The sequence below is a fragment of the Furipterus horrens genome, unplaced genomic scaffold (assembly GCF_987537825.1).
Source record: "Furipterus horrens unplaced genomic scaffold, mFurHor1.1.pri manual_scaffold_7, whole genome shotgun sequence".
In the NCBI taxonomy this organism is placed as follows: domain Eukaryota; kingdom Metazoa; phylum Chordata; class Mammalia; order Chiroptera; family Furipteridae; genus Furipterus; species Furipterus horrens.
The window spans coordinates 96,353,483-96,374,476 of record NW_028327177.1 but is presented as its reverse complement, the minus strand read 5'-3'; the positions used below and the strand labels follow the sequence as shown (position 1 = coordinate 96,374,476).

The 20,994-nt window shown below is 41.4% G+C and overlaps 1 protein-coding gene across 1 annotated transcript in view; it reads left to right on the top strand.

Moving 5' to 3' along the window:
* CACNA2D3 (calcium voltage-gated channel auxiliary subunit alpha2delta 3) overlaps positions 1–20,994 on the top strand; it is a 931,470-nt gene that overhangs the window by 361,234 nt on the left and 549,242 nt on the right. Inside the window, exon 5 of the mRNA XM_090284008.1 lies at positions 7,972–8,134. Within this exon, the coding sequence (XP_090140134.1) occupies positions 7,972–8,134 (163 nt within the window). The remainder of the gene's footprint in view (positions 1–7,971; positions 8,135–20,994) is intronic.

Genomic DNA, 20,994 nt, shown 5'->3' with positions numbered 1-20,994 from the left:
AGTTTCTATGATAAACAAAAGTTGAATTCTTCCAAGTGTTTTTTCTTTATTTTGTAATCTGATTTTAAAAATTCTGTTAATGTGGTGAACTGTGCTGATTAATTTTTCAAATATGGAACAAACCTTGAATTCCTGGAATAAATACAAGTTGGTCAAGAGGTATTATCCTTCACATTATAGGTGAATTTGATTCACTATTTTGTTGAGATTTTCACATCTAGATTCATGAGGGATATTACTGTGTAATTAAAAAAAATTCTTGTTTGGTTTTGGCATCAGGGTTAATTAAGTAAGTTGAGAGTTATTCCACCCTCCAATTTTATAAGATAGTGTAATATATATGTGCAATCATTAAAAGCATCTGAATCTAGTTATTTGTTTTAGCATGGCTATTCATTGTGAACTCAATTTATTTTGTATATATAGGGCCAGTAATATCTTCTTGTGCCAATTTCTGCTTTACAAGGAATTTGACATTTAACTCGAGTTATCAACCATTGGCATAAAGTTGTTTATAATAGTCCCTTATCTTTTCATTATCTGTAGGATACATAATATTGTTTTCTCTTTCATTCCTGGTACTAGTATCCTGTGCTTTCTTTCTTTTTTATTCACCCACTTACCTTGGGTTTTATAATTTTATTAACTATTTTAAAGAACCAATATTTAATATTATCAGTTCCCCCTCCTGTTATTTGCCTTCTGTTTTCTAGGTATCTTCTTTTATCTCTATTATTTTATTTCCTCTTTTAACATTGAGTTTTATTTGTTTTTGGTTTTTTTTAATCTTCTTAAGGCTGTATCTTAGACTATCTTAAAATTTGCTTCTTTTCTATAAGCATTTAAATATATAAATTTTTCATAAACTGTTTTAGCTACATCTCACATATAATGGTATTTTTCATTATCACTCATTTAAAAATATTTCCCCATTTTCCATGTCATTTTCTTCCTTGACAAATGTATTGTTAGGTACTGTATGGTTTAATTTTTAAATATTTAGGGTTTTCTCTAGTTATCTTCTTTTCTTAGATATCATTGATATTTTTTATATTGCCATCATGTATTAACTTCTAAAATTAGCCTATTGTTATCAGAGACCATACTATGTAAATTTCAGTTATTTTATACTTATCGAGACTTGTTTGATGGCTCAGCTTATGATCTTGAAAATAATGTGTGCTCTGCAGTTGTTAGGTATGTGGTTATATAAATTTAATTAGGTTAAGTTGGTAAGTAGTGTTGCTATGTGACCCATACCCCATAAAAATTCTTAGTACTGAGTCTTTATTGAGTGCCCCTGGTAGGCAACATTTCACATGTGTTGTCATAACTCATTGCTGGGAGAATTAGTGCATCTGTGTGATTGCACTGGGAGAGAGCTATTGGAAGCTTACATCTGGAGTCTTCTGGACTTCACTCCATGTGTCTCCTTCCTTTGCTGATTTTGCTTTATATCTTTTCACTGTAATGAATTTTTTTCAAATAAACACTTTTGGTTTAACTGATTTTCTCTATTGATTTTCTGTTTTCAATTTTATTGGTTTCTGCTCTGCAAATTAAAAAGAAATGTATTACTTTTTCCTGCTTGCTTTGGACTTAGTTTGATCTTCTTTTTCTATTTCCTAAAGTTGGAGCTCAGATGGTTAATTTTAGATTCTTATATTTTCAATAATGCATTCATTCAATGTTATCAGTTTCCCTGTAGGCACTGCTTCCACTGCATCTCACAAATTTTGATAAGTTGCCTTTTCATTTTCATTTAGTTTTAAATTTCTCTTGAGACATTTTTTGACTTATGTTATTTAAAAGTATGTTTAATCTCCAAATATTTTGGGATTTTTAAAGTATATTTTATTGATTATGTTGTTACAGTTGTCCCAATTTCTTTTTTCCTTTGCTCCCCTCTGCCCAGTACCCCCCTTCCTTCCAGAAATCCCACCCCTCTTAGTTCATGTCCATGGTTCGTGGATATAAGTTCTTTGGCTTCACCCTTTCCTATATTATTCTTAACATCCCCATGTCTATTTTGTACCAACCGATTATGCTTCTTAGTCCCTGCATCATTTCCCCATTTCTCCCCCTCTTTCCTCCCAGCTGATAACCCTCCAAATGATCCCCATAACTATGATTCTGTTCCTATTCTGGTTTTCTTAGTTGGATTTTGTTTTTATTTTTTAGATTTAGTTGTTGATAGTTGTGACTTTGTTGTCATTTTAATGTTCATAGTTTCGATCTTATTTTTCTTAAATCCCTTTTACATGTCATATAACAATAGCTTTGTGACAATGAACTCCTTTAGCTTTACCTTGTCTGAGAAGCACTTTATCTGCCCTTCCATTCTAAATGATATCTTTGATGGAGAGTAATCTAGGTTGTAGGTCCTTGCTTTTTATCACTTTAAATATTTCTTGTCAGTCACTTCTTGCCTGCAAAGTTTCTTTTGAGAAATGAGCTGACAATCTTATAGGCACCCCTTGTAGGTAACTCTCTGCTTTTCTCTTGCTGCTTTTAAAATTCTCTTTTTATCTTGAACCTTTGGCATTTTAATTATGAGGTGTCTTGGTGTGATCCTCTTTGAATCTAGCTTGTTTGGGACTCTTTGTGCTTCCTGGACTTGTATGTCTATTTCCTTCACCAAATTTGGGAACTTTTCCTTCATCATTTTTTCACATAAGCTTTCCATTTGTTGCTTTTCATCTTCTCCTTCTGGCACCCCTATGATTCAGATGTTGGCATATTTAAAGTTATCCCAGCGGTTACTAAGCCTCTCTTCATTTTTTTTCAATTCTTGTTTCTCATTTTGTACTGGTTGACTGTTTATTTCTTCCTTATGTTCCAAATCGTTGATATGAACCCCAGTTTCCTTCCCTTCACCATTGGTTTTGTGTGGATATTCCTTTGTTTCATTTGGCATAGCCTTCACTTCTTTTATGCGTTTGCCACACTTAAGCATATCTGTCAAGAATATCTGTCAAGCCTGTGAGCATCTGTCAGGCCTGTGAGCATCTTTATCAGCAGTGTTTTGAACTCTATGTAAGGTTGGCTATCTCCTTTTCTGTTAGGTTGGCTATCTCCTCATCGCTTAGTTCTCCCACTGGAACCTTCATTTGTTCCCTCTTTTGGACCATACTTCTCTGTCTCTTCATCTTGATAGGTTCCTCTATTTGTTTGCTTCTGTGTCTTAGGTAGAGCTGTTGCTCCTGTTACATTGTAAGGGGCGGAGCTTTAGGTATTCATCATTACAGGGCGACTGTTTCACCACATTGTGGCACTGTGTGTGAGGGAGGGGTCTGGGAGGAAATAATGCCGCTTGCTCAGCACTCGCCCCTTTTCCAGGTACTTCTCCCAATTCCATATGGGACTAGTGCCTGTCGAGCTGTTGCCCTGGCCATTGTTACCAGAGTTGGTGGGTCTGTGGATGTTCTAAGATTGTGGGGGCCCTTTAAACAAGTGGCTTCTGCTGAGAGACCAGCAGTTTCTTTCTCTGCCCCAACTTCCACTGGTTTGCACTGTCAAAAGCAATGAGGCTTTATTTTCCCCAGTGCTGGAGCCGTGAGCTGTGCAGTCTGGTCTGGGGTTGGCAGCACTCCCCAGGTATCCCTCCTGACTTTGAGATGTGTGACTGTGCTTCTGCTGGCCTGCTGCTGCTGCTGCTGCCGCCGCCGCCACACTGCTTCCTCTCTGCTCTGGCTCCACCTCTCTTACCTGTCTGGATGAGTATTTCGTCTTTATATCTTTGTTAGATGTCTATGCAACTTAATTTTCTGGAACTTCTGGTTGTCTCTAGTTTTGAGATAGTTGTATTCCTTCTTAGTTGTGGAGGAAGACAGAGCATGTCTATCTAGGCCTCCATCTTGGCCAGAAGTAATATTTTGGGATTTTTGTCCAGCTATTTTCTGTTTTAATTTCTAAATTTAATTATATTGTAGTCTAAGAGCATACTTTATATTGCTTCTATTTAGTTTATTAAGGGGTATTTTTTGGCCTCAGTTGAGGTGATCATTACTATTTAGTGTGAACTGGAGAAGTGTATTCTGCTGTTGTTGGATGTATTCTATAAATGTCAATTAGATTTAATTGATGGGGCTGTTCAGTTCAGTATATAATTACCAACTTTCTGCCTGCTGTATTTGTTAGTTATTGATAGAGATATGTTGAAGTATTCAACTATAGTAGTGGCTTCATCTGTTTCTCCTTATAGCTGTATCAGTTTTACTCACATATTTTAACACTTTGTTGTTAGATGCATAGATGTTAAGGATTATTGTGTCTTCTTGGAGAATTGACCACTTTATCATTATCTAATGTCCATTTTTTCCCTGATAATTTTTCCTTGCTCTCAAGTATGTTTTGTCTAAAATTAATATAGCTAGTCTGGTTTTATTTTTATTGGTGTTAGAATGGTTTATCTTTCTCTGTCCATTTACTTTTAATCTCTCTGTTCTTTGTATTTAAAGTAAGTTTCATGTAGATAATATATAGTTTTTTCTTGTTTTCTTTTTCTTTCTCTGACAGTCTGTCTTTTAATTTGTATATTTAAATCACTCAATTTTAAAGTGATTTTTCACATATTTGGAATAATATGTACTATATCTGTAATTTTTTTTTGTTTATTATCATTGTTCTTTTCCTTCCTTCCTTCCTTCCTTCCTTCCTTCCTTCCTTCCTTCCTTCTTTCCTTTTTTGGTCTTCTACTTTTTTTATGCTTTCTCTTGTTTTAATTGAGCATATCACATGACTTAATTTTCCTTTCTTAACATCTACCTCTTTTTTAAGTTGTCTTATGGTTGCCTTTTATTTTGTAATATACATTTACAACTAATTCAAGTACTTTCAAATAGCTTTGTACCAGTCATGGTAGCACAGGAAACTTATAACAGAGTAGTCCCTATTCTTCCCTCCTGTCCTTTATAACACTGCTGTTAATTTCACTTTTTCCATAAACCATAATCATCCAATAATTTGTTGACATTATTTTGATCAAATTGTTATTTGACAGGTAAGTTAGGAATAAGAAAATGAAATACTTAGTTTTATTTATTCATGCTATAACATTCTTCTTTATGTAGATCAGAGTTTCTGATCTATATCATTTTCCTTCTCTTTAAAGAGCTTAAAAAAATTATTATATTATAGTTGTCTCAACTTTTCCCCCCTTGTCCTCCTCTGCCCAGCCCACGCACCACTCCCAGTCAATCCCCACACCATTTTTCATATTCCTGGGTCATTCATACATGTCCCTTGGCTACTTCTTTTCCCTACTTTCCACCATTATCTCCCACCTCTCACCCCTCTGGTTGCTGCCAGTCTGTTCCATGTTTCCATGCCTCTGGTTCTATTTTACTCATGAGTTTATTTTATTCATTAGATCCCTCTTATAGGTGAGATCATATGGTATTTGTCTTCCATGAGCTGGCTTATTTCACTTTACATAATACTCTCCAGTTCCATTCATGCCGTTGCAAAATGTAAGAGTTCCTTCTTTCTTTCTGCTGAATAGTATTCCATTGTATAAATGTACCACATTTTTTAAATCCACTGATGGGCACTCAGGCTGTTTCCAGCACGTGGGTATTGTAAATCATGCTGCTGTGATCATAGAGGTGATTCGGAATTCTTAGGGTATATTCTCAGCAGTGGAATTGCTGCATCAAAAGGCAGTTTCATTTTTAATTTTTGAGGAAATTCCACACTGGTTTCCACAGTGGCTGCACCAGTCTGCATTCCTTCCAACAGTCCACTAAGGTTCTCTTTTCTCCACATTTTTTCCAGCACTTGTTGTTGGTTAATTTATTAATGATGGCCATTCTAACAGGTGTGAGGTGATATCTCATTTGTGATTTTAATTTGCATCTCTCTGCTGGCTAGTGATGTTGAACATCTTTTCATATATCTATGGGCCTTCTTGGAGAAGTGTCTATTTAGGGTCTTAGCCCATTTTTTAAATTGGATTGTTTGTCTTCCTGGTGTTGAGTCATATGAGTTCTTTATATATTTTGGAGATTGAATCCTTGTTCAATATATTATTGGCAAATATGTTCTCCCATACAGTCAGTTCTCTTTTCATTTTGATGATGGTTTCTTTATCTTTTTAATTTGATGTAGTTGCCTTTCTTTATTTTTTCCTTTATTTCCCTTGCCTTAGGAGATATATCAGCAAAAATATTGCTACATGGTTTATCTGAAATTTTACTGCCTATGTTTTCCTCTAGAAGGCAGGTTTACAACAAATTTCTTCAATTTTTGTTTTTCTGAAAAGTCTTTATTTCTTCTTTACTTCTGAAAGATAATTTAGTCTGTGGGCTTTTTCTTTGAATAAGTATTTTACTGCACTACCTTCTTACTTGGATGATTTCTGAAAATAAGTCTGATGTAATCCTTATCCTGTTTCTCTATCAGTAAGGTTCACCCCTGCACCTGCCTCTGACTTCTTTCAAGATTTTCTTTTTGTCTTTGACCTTTTGCTGTTTGAAAATGATATGCTTAGGTATAGATATTCTTATAGTCATGTTCTTGGTGCTCTCTGAGCTTCTTGGGTCTTTGGTTTCGTGTTTGTCATAATTCTGGAAAAATTTCATCCATTATTATGTTAACTGTCTCTTCTGTATTCTTATTACATATGTTACACTTTTTGTAACATGGTATTCCCTTATGGTATTCCCATTACAGATGTTATACCTTTTGTAATTGTCCCACAGCTATTGAATGTCCTGCTTCTTTTTTTCCCATTACTTACTCTTTGCTTTTCAATTGGGAAGTTCCTGATGGCCTATTTTTAGGATCATTGATTATATCTTAGCTGTGTTCAGTTTGCTGATGAGCCAGTTAAGGTATTCTTTATATCTGTTAGAGTGTTTTTGCTCTCCTTTTGATTTTTTTATGGTATCTAATTTTTTGCTCATATTACCCATTTGTTCTTACCTGTTTTCTACTTCTTCCATTAGTTTCCTGAGCATGTTAATCACAGTTGTTTTAAATATCCAATCAGATCATTCCAGCCACACTGCCCTGCCATCTGCCATCTGGCAAAAACACATATAGATAAGAACACATACTGTGGAAATGGACTGCCTGTGTTTGACTTCTGGCCCTGCTTATCAGCTGTAATAACCTTTGGCAGGATACCTAAAGTCTCTACATAGTACCTCGGTCTCCTCATTTGTGAAGTGGGAATCCTCATGAAGTCTTTTCCATCAAATTGATAGGGAAATCAACACATGAAAGGAGAATTAACACATGAAAAGTACATAGAATAACTTCTGGAACAAAGTAAGCACTCTATAGGTTACATGATGATGATGATGATGATGATGACGACGATGATGATGATATGATGATAATAATGATACAGCCATTGGTAAGCTACGCCAGCACACTCACATCTGGAGGGCCTTTGCCCTTGTTGTCCCTTCTGTCTGTGGTGTTGCCCACACAGCTCCCTTCCTCCCTTCCTTCAGTTTGAATGTGAGACTCACTGGAGCAGTGAGACCTTCTCTGAGCCTTGTCCATAAGAGCACAGCCCTCCCCCTGGTGCCTTCCCTCGACCCTGCTTTATTATCCTTCCATAGCAAGTAGGACTATCTGACATATTACATGTTTATTTATTTTTTATGCTTTCCAGCCTCCTTCCATTGAAATGTAGGCTGCATAAAAGCAGGGTCTGTTTTTAAAATTTAAAAAATTAAAGTGGTTTCAGGGCAATTTTCTCTATATACACAAAAGGAAGTACTGTGCAGCTTCTTCAACTTATGTTTTCCAAGCATATTTAATGGCATTGGGATATATTTACATGGTACTGCCATGTCTGTGTGAAAGCTACTACAGATGATACAAAAGACTAAAAAGAATTCCATGACCAGAGCAGAATCCATTAATGTAGGGATGGCCTGCAGTCTAAACTCGGGTCTGTCTGAAATCATAGCCCTCTTCCCTGATCCACAAGTAAGACTGTTTGACTTTTTCTTTCAGTATGAATACTTCAATGCTGTGCTGATAAATGAAAGGGACAAAGATGGGAATTTTCTGGAACTGGGGAAGGAATTCATCTTAGCCCCAAATGACCATTTCAATAATTTGCCTGTGAACATCAGTCTGAGTGACGTCCAGGTGCCAACAAACATGTACAACAAAGGTAAGACTCACTGCTGCGGCTCTGTTAAGGGGGTGGAGAGGAGCACGTGTCGGGGTAGGGATGGCTGGTTTGGGATATTGTGTTATTTTAAAAACCACAATTATAATCAGGGTGTGTCAGCATGAGCTTCATAGGTGAAGTGTGTGCCCATTCTGCCTGGAGACTCTGGCTTGCTATTTCCCCATGCTGTTTGCATGAAGCTCTCTGACATGTAGTCCAGGGCTTGTCCAGCTTTTTTCTATAAAGGTCCAGATAGTAAATATCCCAGGGCTTGCAGGCCATACAGCTGGTCTCGCAACCACTCTGCTGTTTTGGTATAAAAACAGCCATAGACAACATATAAGTCAGTGGATGCGGCTGTGTTCCTATAAAACTTTTTATTTACAAAAACAGATGGCTGGATTTGACCTGTAGGAGGTCATTTACTGACTCTTGGTGTAGTCTCTTTCTCTTCTTCTATTCCTTGTATAAAACTGTTGAGGAACTCCTGGGGTTACAATTGAATCGGTATGGTCTTCCTTAGTGTCAAAGCTGCAGGGAACCTTGTCAGGGCTCCCTGTTCTCAGACTGACAGCCCTCAAGTCCAATTTTCACATAGATTCTAGAGTTATTTTTCCAAAATTATCATATACTCATTTGAGTTGAGATTATACTGGCCAAGGACAGGGCTCTGGCATCAGATGGACTCCGGTTAGACCCTGGATTTCACCTCTTAATGGCTGTGACCTTGGGTGCACCACCTCCTCTCTTGAGACCTTAGTTTCCTCATCCATATGATGTAGATAATAATTGTGTCTATATCATGGGGTGGTTGTGAGTACTAAATAGAGGATGTGAGTGAAGAGTTTAAGCTAACTATATTAGCCTTGTCATTGTCACCATCACTGAGTAGGATTTTGCTCTGCTTTATCACAACTGGGAGCTCCTAAACAAAGAGCCATCCCCCCAGAAAAACAATCCAGGAAGTGATGGCATCTTCAAAGTAAAATTCTGCCCTACTGTCTACCATTGAGTTTTCCAAAATATCAGGGGTCACTTTCCATCACCCACCCAGATTCAGTACTGTGTACAAGAGGGCAATGGTCAAGTGAAGGGCTCTGGGTTTGAATCTTGCTCTGCTCCTTGCTGGTTCTGTGATCATAAGCAAGTCACTTTGACCCCTGAGCCTCAGCCTTCCTGGGGTATAAAGGCACTGTCTCCCTCAGAGGGTTATTGTGAGGATATAAAATGATGTGTGTGAGACCTGAGCACAACAGTTACTCAGAGAAAGTGCTCTGTCATCTTAGCTGTCATTGTTATTATTGGGATATAACATGACTATAGATTGCATTTCTAAATTTTTCTAGATCACTGCTTAAAGAGGTTGGTCAGTGATTAAGGAAACTCCTACTCACTGTCTCTGAAGCATTCTTCTCGTACCTGTTCTTTGTGGATGGATACCTAATATCTTCCTTCCCTTGTTAATCTGTTAGCCATCCTTAATACTCAGAGGAGGCAGTACCTCATTCACGAATTGTTCTGATGGTTTTGGAGGACCTCATGGTGAACCAGACACAGTCCCTTCCCCGAGGGGTTCGTGCTTTACTTGGGGAATAATCAGGAATCATTAGTCCTAGTCACCTTTATGGAAAGCCAGGGGTGGTGGGAGTGCCAAGGAGGGAACCTGGCAGCACATGTTTGTCTTTTTCTCTCTCCCTCATGGAGAAAGGGATGGCAGCCTGAACCACCTCTACTGGGCTCTGGACTGGTCTATTGCCTGTAGCCTAATCTTCACTTTGGACTCTTCCTTGGAGGGCAGACTCCTGAGAACCCGAGCCTTAGAGGGCTGAGCTCGGCTTGGTAGGGTGGCATTTTGTCCTCCAGGGTGGTCTTTTCAGGGGAAGAAGGAAGCCCCTTTGGGTGCGCTGTGGCTGGAAGAAAGCCACCCTCTTGGCCTTAAATATACACTCAACTGAAGATGAAAAAGTAACAAGATTTACAGAGCAATTTCAGATCTAAAACAATTCAGAATGATCTTTTAAAATATGACAACTGCTTCAAGGTTTCTTGAGCCATTAGCATTGCTATAGAGAGAGATTTAATTGCACCTTGAGCTTTAAAGGCATAATTGCACTTTTCAATGGTGGCAACATGTAAGGGACCAGCACCGCCACTGATCACACAGGCTGCAGATTCATGGCTGTGGGCCTCAGGGGGAAGAATCCGGAAAGACAGATCACTTGAGCAATGGAGGTAGATGATGATATTTAAAGTTTTTCTCAGCAGCCCTGTGGGGTCTGCCCACTGCTCATACCCAGATTCCGTGGTCCTGGAGCCATACTGTGGGATCAGTCAGGCTCTATATCTTGTCTAGTCTCTGTGGGGCAGTGAGTAGCTGCCCAGGGGAGGGGACTTCAGAAAAATTCCTCTCTCCATTCCACCTAATTCAAACCAGCCCCAAACAGTCTTTCTTCTTTTCAAGCTGCAGAAATGTATTTTATGTTTAGAAGACCCCCTCGCTCAGATCTAGTTATCAATGACATGTACTCAAAACACATGCTCAGAGCTTGGTCATTGGCTGTGATGTTCGTGGGTTAGAAGTCTTACTTCAAACAAAGGCAACCAATCCATGGTCATGCTCTCCTAGCAGCTTGGACCCCCATGGGTACATGGCACAGTGGTTTGAGACTTGCTTAGGAGCTGCTGTGCTCAGTGTTCTTAGGCAGAACTTCTAGTCACAGATGAAACTGGCTGGTAAAACCTACCTGTTTTCTGAAATCTGCTGAAAACCCTTGGCTGGGACTTGCAACCAGGCTGTTAAGCCAGGTCCGCACATACCTCTGTGCTCGAGGTGCCTCGCTTGTAGGCCCTGAGAGACTTCAGGTTTAGAATTGGTGACAAGTGGGCAAGCTGTCCTACTGCCCATAAGAATTCAAAGAGCCCTATACCTAGAGATTGTAGAAATGTGTCTTAGGGTCCTTGTGCAGTAGCTTCTTCATGAAGCATCTTCAACAGATATTTGAGGAGGGGATGCTCTGTAGGGCTTCTTTGAAGACTAGCTGCTGATAATTTTGGAATAAGGCATGGGGGAGGATGCTTTTGTGAGAGCTGTTGATGGTTTGACAGTGGATTCAGTTAAAGCTGAACTCCTTTTTAAGCACTTTCGAGGGTGAACTGGTATAAAATTTATACTCACTCATATGGATACACATATGCACATATATACCTATGCATGTTATATGTGTGTGTATGTCTGTGCATGTGTTTGTACATGTGTGGGTATGGAAGAACAATGCTCTATTCAAAACCTACCCCTTCATTCCCACTTGTCTCCTCTGTACAGCCAGGTGAGCCCCCAAGTTGTCTCACTTTCCTCCATGGTTCATGGTTATCCTTGCCTCCTCCCTTCTTGGTTATACAAATATTTGTTTTTAAAAACCAGCTCAATCAGTGTTTTTAATGCCTTGATCTTTTGTTATGTAAGTGACCTTGGTTTATTCCTTTGTTCTAGCATTGCTTTGCCTCAGAAGTGCATGGCATATATATTTTTTCCTTCTCTCCTTGGAGCTCTCTCAGGGCAGAGGCCCTGCTGATCCCTTTGCCCCCAGCATAGTGCTCGTCACATGACCGGTTTTCCACAGATATGGGATGAGATGGGGGACACCTATGGATGTGCTTCCTTGGCTATCAGAAGTCAACCAGACTGTAGTGTTCCCATGGTGCTTGCAAGTAACAGAAACATACCCTGGCTGATTTAAATGGAAAATAAATATTTTGAGAGGACACTGAATGGCTCACAGACTCTCTAAGAAGCTAGATAGCAAGAATTTGAAAATGGTAGGGAGGGAGGTTGGCCAGGGGCCAGAGCCATACCCAGAGCCAGCCTCGTGAGGGCCCTGTCCTCACACCTTGTCCCACTAGCACATCTGTGACTGCATAACATGTTTGTACCTTGTTTTCTTTATCCATAAATTGGAGATGATAATGCCAGTGACCTACCTCAGGGGTTCATGATGAGGATGAACAGGCCCCCTCCTCCCCTCAGTACATGAACTTGGGCAAGTTTCTCTTCCCCTCCAGTCCTCAGCATCCTAGCTGTAAATGGAGATAATGACACTACTTACCTCATGGGATTACCATGAGCGCTGCTAGAGTAATGCTCATGTGGGTTGGGGTGTAGTGGTAACCCATTGGCGTTGGCTCTTGTCACCTGAAGGAGAGAAAATAAGACCCATGTCATAGGATTGCAGTTTGATAGCACAGGTACAGCATACAGCATGTGACCTCTCAGAGTCTGGGACTTGAAAACACCAGCACATTATGCTGTTGTGATGACCATATTTGTTTTTTTTCTTTGAGTCTTATAGGCAATTATAGTTAAGATAGAAGAACCTGAACCCAGAAAGAGTAACAATAGGTGGCAAGCTCTCCAGTGGGTAGAAACAGGATTAGAACCCAGCACCTCCATTAATTGCATCTCTCTCAAGAGCACATGCCACCTCAGTGCCTGGGCTGTTGGTCTGTAAGCCACTTTTCTCAAGGGCATCCATAAAGGAAAAGCAGTAATTTGTCTCCACCATATTTTTTCTTTAACATTCCTGAAACCCAAGAACTGCAAATAAACCAGGGCTTGGACTGTTGTCCTCTGCTTATATCTTCTCATATGGCTGCTGAAGAACACAAATGGGCAGTTCTGCGGTTCTCTTTTGTTTTGGATTCTTTTGGTACTAATCTGAGAGTTTCCCCCTTTGTCCTTGTCCCATTTTGCTCCCATCTTCCTTCTCCTCATCACTGTATAATAACCATGATGCTACAGAGAAAGAGCAAAGATGGTTGGCAAAAGTAGAATAAAAAGTAATATCTTAAAAATGTTTCCAAGGACACCATTGAACAGAAATGATTCCATGATTTGCCTGGGTGGTGAAGAGGGAGGAGAAGAAGCCTGTAGCATGTGAATATTTTAGGCCCAAGCAGAAAAGAGGCAGATAGTATCTTTCTTTCCAGCAGTTTTAGGCTGGATAGAGGAAAATGCAAATTTGAGAAGTTAATTGGTTTATTTTTTTTTGTGTGATTTTACAACTTTGCCCTCATTTTATTCCCTCTGCAGCCCCATGAGGGAGGTCAGATAGTATTTTCATCTCCCTTTTTTAGACTAAGAAAGTTAAGGCCAGGAGGCCAAATGACTTATTTCAGGTCAGCCTGGTAGGAAGGTCTGTGCCAAGGTGGACTTCAATTTTCTGATGACAAGTTCAACTTACTCTGCCTCCTCTCTGGGCATGAGCTCCAAGAGAATAGGAACCCAGTCCTTCAGGATCCGCTGGTGTCTGGGACTCAGGTACTTTCAGGTCCCCTTGGGGTATGGGAAATTTTGCACAGGCACAGACCTCCAAGCCTTGGGTTCCAGCACTCTAGGTCCATCAACAGCCTTCCTTCTGAAGCTTTAACTTTCCTGGGCACTACCAAAGAGTGGGGACAAGGCTGCACTCTAGTGAGACCCCAGACCCACCTCCAGAGTCTTATCTCTCTCGCTGCCCTCTGGTCTTCTCTCCTTTTCACACCATGACCCCCAGCCCAATAACTTCACTGAACTGAGATTCCCACACTAGCTGGGGAGTGTTTCTGACTTGTGTAGCTCATGCATGTCAATCCTGCAAACATCCTGGAAGCAAGAACTACAAAGGCTCTGAGTATCTGTGTGGGACAGAAAAGGGGAAATAGCAAAGAGGACAAACAAAATATTGTCTCAGTAAAATATTACCTCATCCATTCATTCATTTGTTCCTGCCTTCCTTTCTTCCTTTGTTCATCAAATGTTGACTGTGCCACACTCTAGAGATGTGCCCGTGGCTAAGCAGACATGGCCTCTGCTCCCTGAGCAGTGGGGGAAGACATGTGCTGAACAAGTGATGATCTGTGTGACAGACGTTGCAGATGGCAGAGTGTGGCACTAAGGGACATGAACAGGGGCCTGACCTGGTCCTGGGGCTTAAAGCAAAACCTCCCTGAGAGGAGATAGAAAGAACTTAGTCAGGCAAGGAGTGGTTGGTAGTGAAGTGTGTTCAACAGAAGGACTAAACCATGAGCAGGTGTCAAGGTAGAAGAGTGTGGTGCAGGGACTCTGAAGGCAAGGAAGTGCAGCATCTGGGGGTGGGCTGACCCCCAGTGGCAGCAGCAGGAGCGGCCACCCCTCTATGAGGGTCGGGAAGGTAACTATGGGGCCTGGGAGGGATGGCTGGGTGGTGGGTGAGAGACTGTGAGAACCATCAGAAGATCATGGAAACATCGGGGACAGGTACAGTGCAATTGGCAGCTTTCCTAAGAACAGGTCTGTGCTGGGGCACTGGTCCCTCTCACACTGAAGATGAGAGTAGAAGGGAGGGAAGGAATCCAGGACCCAGTATAAAGAACACTCAGGGAAGAGGAACGGTGCATGGCCCAATGGATGGGTAAGGTGAGAACTTTTGGACCTGGGTCCCAGAGAGCAACCTCCATTGAGAACATTAGCTCCATAAGGGCAGGGACCTTACCTGTTTTGTTTTCTGACGATTTCTCAGCCCCAGCATGGCACTTATCACATAGTAGGTACTCAATAAATACTTATTGCAAGGTGAGTGAATGAAAGAAGAGTGCAATAAAAAAAATGCCTTTCTACTTTATTTTGACATATATAAAGAAAAGAAACCTGCAATAACTCTCAATCTCAAGTCCCCCTTCTCCACCAATAATGGTAGGTGTGGGGAGAGGTGACCTGCCTGGTGGAGGGGTAGGGGAAGTGTGAATTGCAGGACACAGCTTAGGCCCCCCCTTTATCTTCTACACTTCCCCAGCAGGCACCCAGTCAGGCCAGACTGGGCTGTGTGTGGAGGCCCAGCCCCTGAAAGTGAAAACAGATCCAGAAAGAGGGACACCCATCACCACTGTGGCCGAGCCTGAGGGATCAGTCTGTCTGTCACAATCTGATAGGTTCTTGTCAAAAGCCCAGGAAAGGGTAGAGGTCCGGTGGAGTGGGCTTGGGGCTCTGCGTGGGAGCAGTCTGTGTGCCGCCCTCGGCAGGGTAGCTCTGTTTGGAGTTGTCGGATGTCTCAACCTATTTTTCAAATGTTGGGTTTGATAAAATGCAAGATGCATTTTGCCAAACACTTTTCCCCTTAATTACATGTGTATATTTTAAGGGAAATTTAATCCATATGTTTTTGATTCGTTTACACGGAAATCATTAAAATGTTTTCTAAGAGTCACTTGATGTGTAAGAAGGCTCACGAACGTTTAAAAATTCTGTGTTTGTTTCTTTTTTGTTTTTCTTCCCTTTGCCTGTGAGAGAGAGAGAGAGAGAGAGAGAGAGAGAGAGAGAGAGAGAGAGAGAGAGAGAGAAAGAGAGAGAGGGAAAGAGAGAGAGAGAGAGAGAGAGAGAGAGAGAGAGAGAGAGAGAGAGAGAGAGAGAGAGAGAGAGAGAGAAAGAGAGAGAGGGAAAGAGAGAGAGAGATTGAGTGAGAGACAGAGATTGGAACTCTGAATGGTTTGTTTTCTCTTCGAATGCTGAACTGAAGCGTTTAGAGTGGGCTCAAATCTTGCTGTCAGTCTGTCTCTGCACAAAGTGATGTGATAGTGCTGTGGTCATAATGGGAACCAGCAGTCAAGATGAGAGGATCAGGCCTGTACCATTGTTTCGGCCCTTGAGAAGGATAGCTGGGAACCTCCCCCTACACAGCCCTTTGGCACCTTCCATCCTCACCAGGGCCAGGTGAAATTTCCCAGCCCCATCCCATCGCTGTGAGCACAACAGGACCAAAGGTGTTTGGTAAGACACACCAGATAATGCCGCTGAAGTGACTACAGTTGTCATCCCAAAGCATTCATAGTTTTTCTCTTGTAGTTTGAAAATTGTATCTTTGTGTCATAGAGTAACTACCTCTGTTTTAAAATTCACAATCTGAGTGTCTGAATTCAAATTCTCTTGGAAATTCCTTCACACATCCATTGTGTGTGTGTGCATGCACATGACACCGCTGTAGGTCTGCAGAGGTGTATGTGTATATGCACAGGTTCGGGTCTGTATTTCCTCAGAAGTGGTGTTAGTGGAAAGAGGGTGTCATGTAACTCCGTAACCCTATGTTTAGCCCAAGAGGTGCATGTGTTGAATGAATGAATGAATGAATGAATGAATGAGTTGATTACTTATCAAGGGCCATGCTCTGTACTTGGTTCCTTAGCCACAGTATCAGATTTACCACTACCCCATGTGTTATAGGCATAGGGACCACTATCTTCCACAATCTACTATGAAAGAATTCCAAGACAAAGCTTCCACAGCTGGTGTTCTAGAGTTGGGTCCCAACGTAAAATAGGATAAAACTCAAATGCATGACTTTCTATGCTACTGAATGGCTTCCTAAACCACAAGTGGGAAGGAGTTTCTGTCTCCTGCCTAAGCCTCTCTGAAACACTTTGGAGTTGTTCTGGTCCCCTTTCACTCTGGCACTGACCTGTTCAGTCCCCATTGTCTTCATCTGGTCAATTTCTAGGCTTTTTCCAGAAGCATCAGTGGGTCTTTGGAGTGAGCAGGCCTGCACATGTATCACAATTCTATGAGTATCAGCTTGGTGGACTGGGGACAAACATTTCACTCTCTGGGACTCAGTTACCTCATCTGTAAGATGTGAAGTGCTATTTTAAGCTTTAGAGGATGTAAAGGTATAGCACCTGGCACAGGGCCTGGAGTGTGGAGATACTTGATTGACACACATAGTCTCTTCACACCAGACCAGCTTCTAGCTCACAGACCCCCAGATGGGTTCCTGATGTGGTTCTGCCCAAGACTCACCCTTCCTATCAACATTGTTTGTAGGGTAAGATGTAAACACTCTTGCAAACTGAAGCCAGTTCACTGCCCTCTTTCACTGGCCAGCAATCTCCTCCTCCCTCCTCATGCTAGATCCCAGGACTCAGAATGGTCTTCCCTTAGGTTCAGCCATCCACCCCAGCCTCCTCTCCCTGCCGCCCTGGCCAGACTCAATCTTTCTTGGGAGCCCAGCATCACAGGTACCTTGTCTTTCCCTGTGCTCTCAGCCTTCCACTCGAGAGCAGTCACTGCCCCTCATTTATGTCCCCACAGTACAGTAGTTTCTTTTTCACTGGGGTCATTTTCCTTGGAGACAGGGGCTGTGATTTTCTCATCCCCTTGGGAATCTAGCAAAATGGAACAGAGAAGTTTTTCCACTGATATTTGTTGAACTGAATTTTATACTACTATATTATTACCCTGATTCTGCAGTACTATTTTGCCACTTGAATCCTTCATTATCGCATTACTACCTGAATCCTACATTGCTGCCCAAATCCTACATTACTGTGTTAAGTGTCTCTGGATCATTGTTTATTTCTACTTGGTCTGTTGATTCTGCTTGTATTTGAATTTCATTTTCTCTTATTTGCTTACTGTTGAAGACATAAACAATTTTAGATGTAGTCTTAATGAAGTAATACTACCTTCAAGGTTTCTTAAATTGTTTGTGTTGTTTTTTTTTTAAATTTCTCCCTATTTTTTTTTTTTTTTCAGAATAATAGAAATCAGATTGGAGGCTCACGGTTGGATAGGCACAGAATCTAGGCTTGGGGAATTCTAAAAGGAGGGGCCCGGGTAGTAAAGGGAAATGGCGTCTCAACATTTGTGAAATGTCAGTGAGTGTTGCAGCCTGAGCTGACAGTCAGTTGTGATCTAGTGGAGAAAATAGTTTAAGAACCACTGTCCCCGGACTGACACAGCCAGCCGTGAGATGCCACAGGTCCCCGAGAATGAGAAAGGGAAGGCTTTGCTGAGAAGATGCAGTCTGGGCCTCCGGGATTTTGGAAGAACAGGGCAAGTGCACAGAGAGTCCTGCAGTTGGCCCCAGACCTCCTCAGCACGCTCCCTGGGCTGTACTGGGTCTGCTTGTTCCAGGGTGTGTGGTGTAAGTGTATGGCACATGCTTGTTGCCTCAGTGCTGAGCCTTGTCACCACAAAGGCTCAGGCTGTGCTGCTTGCTCAACCGGAAAGCAGACATTATGATAGCACCTGTCTTCGGGAGTTTGTAAGGATTTAATGTAACAGTATACTAAGTTAAACCTTTAGCACTGTGGCTTGCATGCAGTAAATGCTGAGAGTCACTTTTGTTAGCATTGTTATAACAAAGAAAATAGTGAAAAGCCCACAGTGGCTTGGCTTATGCCTGGGAATCTGTGTAACCCTGAACCAGGTAATAGTCTTTTTCCTCCTGCGCATTGGAAACCCTTTTATTACTGGAAATTAAATGAAAACAACAACAACAACGAACAACACTGTGGAGCCAGAGTTGCCTCCCCATGCCTGAAGGTGATGGGCACCTGCTACAGTGCCCTGACCCCTGAAACTCACCCCTGCCTTCCCTTTGCTCCTCATGCTCCGACATGGGGAGCCTCCTGTGTTCAAGTCCTACTGCTTGGCCACATGGCTGCTGGGAACCGTGGTGTCTTTGTCAATCAGATTCTGTAGGGCTTCAAATAATGTTCTTGGCCTTCGTTTTTCTGGGAGTTGGGGCTCTTAGGGGGGCCTGGGGGCACTCAGCAGTTCGGTATTACTGGTCCTGGCAGGAGCATGAAGAGATCTTCTTTTCACATCTCTTTTCCCTCTTCCCTGCTCTAAGCTAATGGAATCTTCTGTCCAGAGCACACAATGTGTTTTCCTTGGAGGTGCTCCCCTGTGCATTAGTCCACTGATGTCATTTATGTTGTGTTTATTATGTGAAAGCACAACTATCATCTAATATAATATAATCCTACCTATAAGTCAGTGAAGTAGGAGCAATTATTATCCCCATTTTACAGATGAGAGAACTGAGGCTTAGAGCCTCACTCAGGATGACTCAGCTAGTAAAACGGGTGAGTAAGTTTATGACCCTGGCACTTTGATCTCAGAATCACCAGGAGATACTGCCTCTTTATTCTGTGTCCTATGTGCCACTGTATCTATCACCCTATGGCTGTGTCCAAGTGTTCACTTCACTGGCTCATGCCTGTTTCCATGCATACTTAAAGTGTGCGGCAAATGGAAGGCCCTGTTTTTGTCAAATTGTGCTATTTTCTTCTCAGCATGTGAAAATCTATCATAAATAAAAACTAGTCTTGTATTTTATTTTATTTTTTTACATAAACAATTCTGATCTCTTTTCCTAATCAAAATAAATGTTCCAGGAGAAAGGTTTTGTTTTTTTTTTTAAAAGGTAGATCAAATTCTGCATCAGAATGTCAATGGGTACCAACTGCTCACACGTTGTGGATATTTCTGTCAGAGATGAGATGGTTCCACATTTAGTCCTGCCAACCTGCCAGACAAAATGTGTGCAAGGCAAAGGAGTAACAACTCACAGTGCCTTTCCTTCATCAGCAAGTTCACGGCAGTGTGTATAAAAGTAGTGAATTCTTCCACTGTGCTGACTGGAGGAACATGCACAGAGCTGGGTTCTGGGGATACCAGCATCCTATATTAATTTAATAGATACTCACGCACCACCTCTTGTGTGCCAACATTAGATGTTAGTGCAAGTAGGTGTGGTGACGACTGGGCAGACACTGCCCTTGTTCTCCTGGAGCTCACAGGCCAGTGGGGAGGCAGAGGGAAAGTCATCACACCACGGAGCATCTGCTGCAACAAGAGGGAATGCAAAGGAGAGTCTGTGATTCAGCAAGAGTGAGTCCCAGAACGACTCAGCCTGGGCTAGGGGTGCACTGTGGGGGGTGGGGTGGGGTGGTGAATGGCCCTGGTCTGACGGCATGTTCTTTTTTTGCTGTTAAAAAAGAATTTTTATTTTTATTTGTTTTATGTTTTATTGATTATGCTATTACAGTTGTCCCAGTTTCTTTTCCCTTTGATCTCCTCCACCCAGCATTGCCCCTCCTCCAGCAGTCCCACCCCACTTAGTTCATATCCATGGGTCGTGCATATAAGCTCTCTGACTTTACCCTTTCCTGTACTATTCCTAACATCCCTGTCTATTCTGCATCCTCCTACTATGCTTCTTAATTCCTGCACCATTTCCCTCCTTCTCCCCCCTTCATGTTCCCAGCTGACACCTCTCTACATGTACCTCATACCTATGATTCTTTTCCTCCTCTGGTTGTCTGCTTAGTTCGTTTTTGTTTTTATTTTATAGATTCTGTTGCTGATAGTTGTGATTTTGTCATCACTTTAATGTTCATAGTGTTGATCTTCTTTTTCTTAAATAAATCCCTTTAATATTTCATATAATAAGAGCTTGGTGATAATGAACTCCTTTAGTTTTTTCTTGTCTGGGAAGCACTTTATCTGCCCTTCAATTCTAAATGATAGCTTTGCTAGATAGAATAATCTTGGTTGTAGGTCCTTGTCTCTCATCACTTTGAATATTTCCTGCCAGTCCATTCTTGCCTGCAAAGTTTCTTTGAGAAATCAGCTGGTAGTCTTATAGGGACCCCTTTGTAGGTAATTCTCTTCTTTTCTCTTGCTGCTTTTAAGATTCTCTCTTTATCCTTAACCTTTAGCATTTTAATTATGATATGTCTTGATGTCTTCCCTGGGCCTAGTTTGTTTCTATGCTTCCTGGACTTTTATGTCCATTTTCTTCCCCAAATTAGGGAAGTTTTCCTTTGTTATTTTTTTTCACACAAGTTTTCAATTTCTTGCTCTTCCTCGTCTCCTTATGGTACCCCAGTGATTCAGATGTTGGCATGTTAAAGCTATCCCAGGGGTTTCTAAACCTCTCCTTATTTTTAAAAAAACCCTTGTTTCCTCCTTTTGTTCTGGTTGACTATTTCTTCCTTATGTTCCAATTTGTGGATTTGGACCCTGGTTTCCTTTTCTTCACCACTAGTTTTGTAGTTTTGTGGGGATT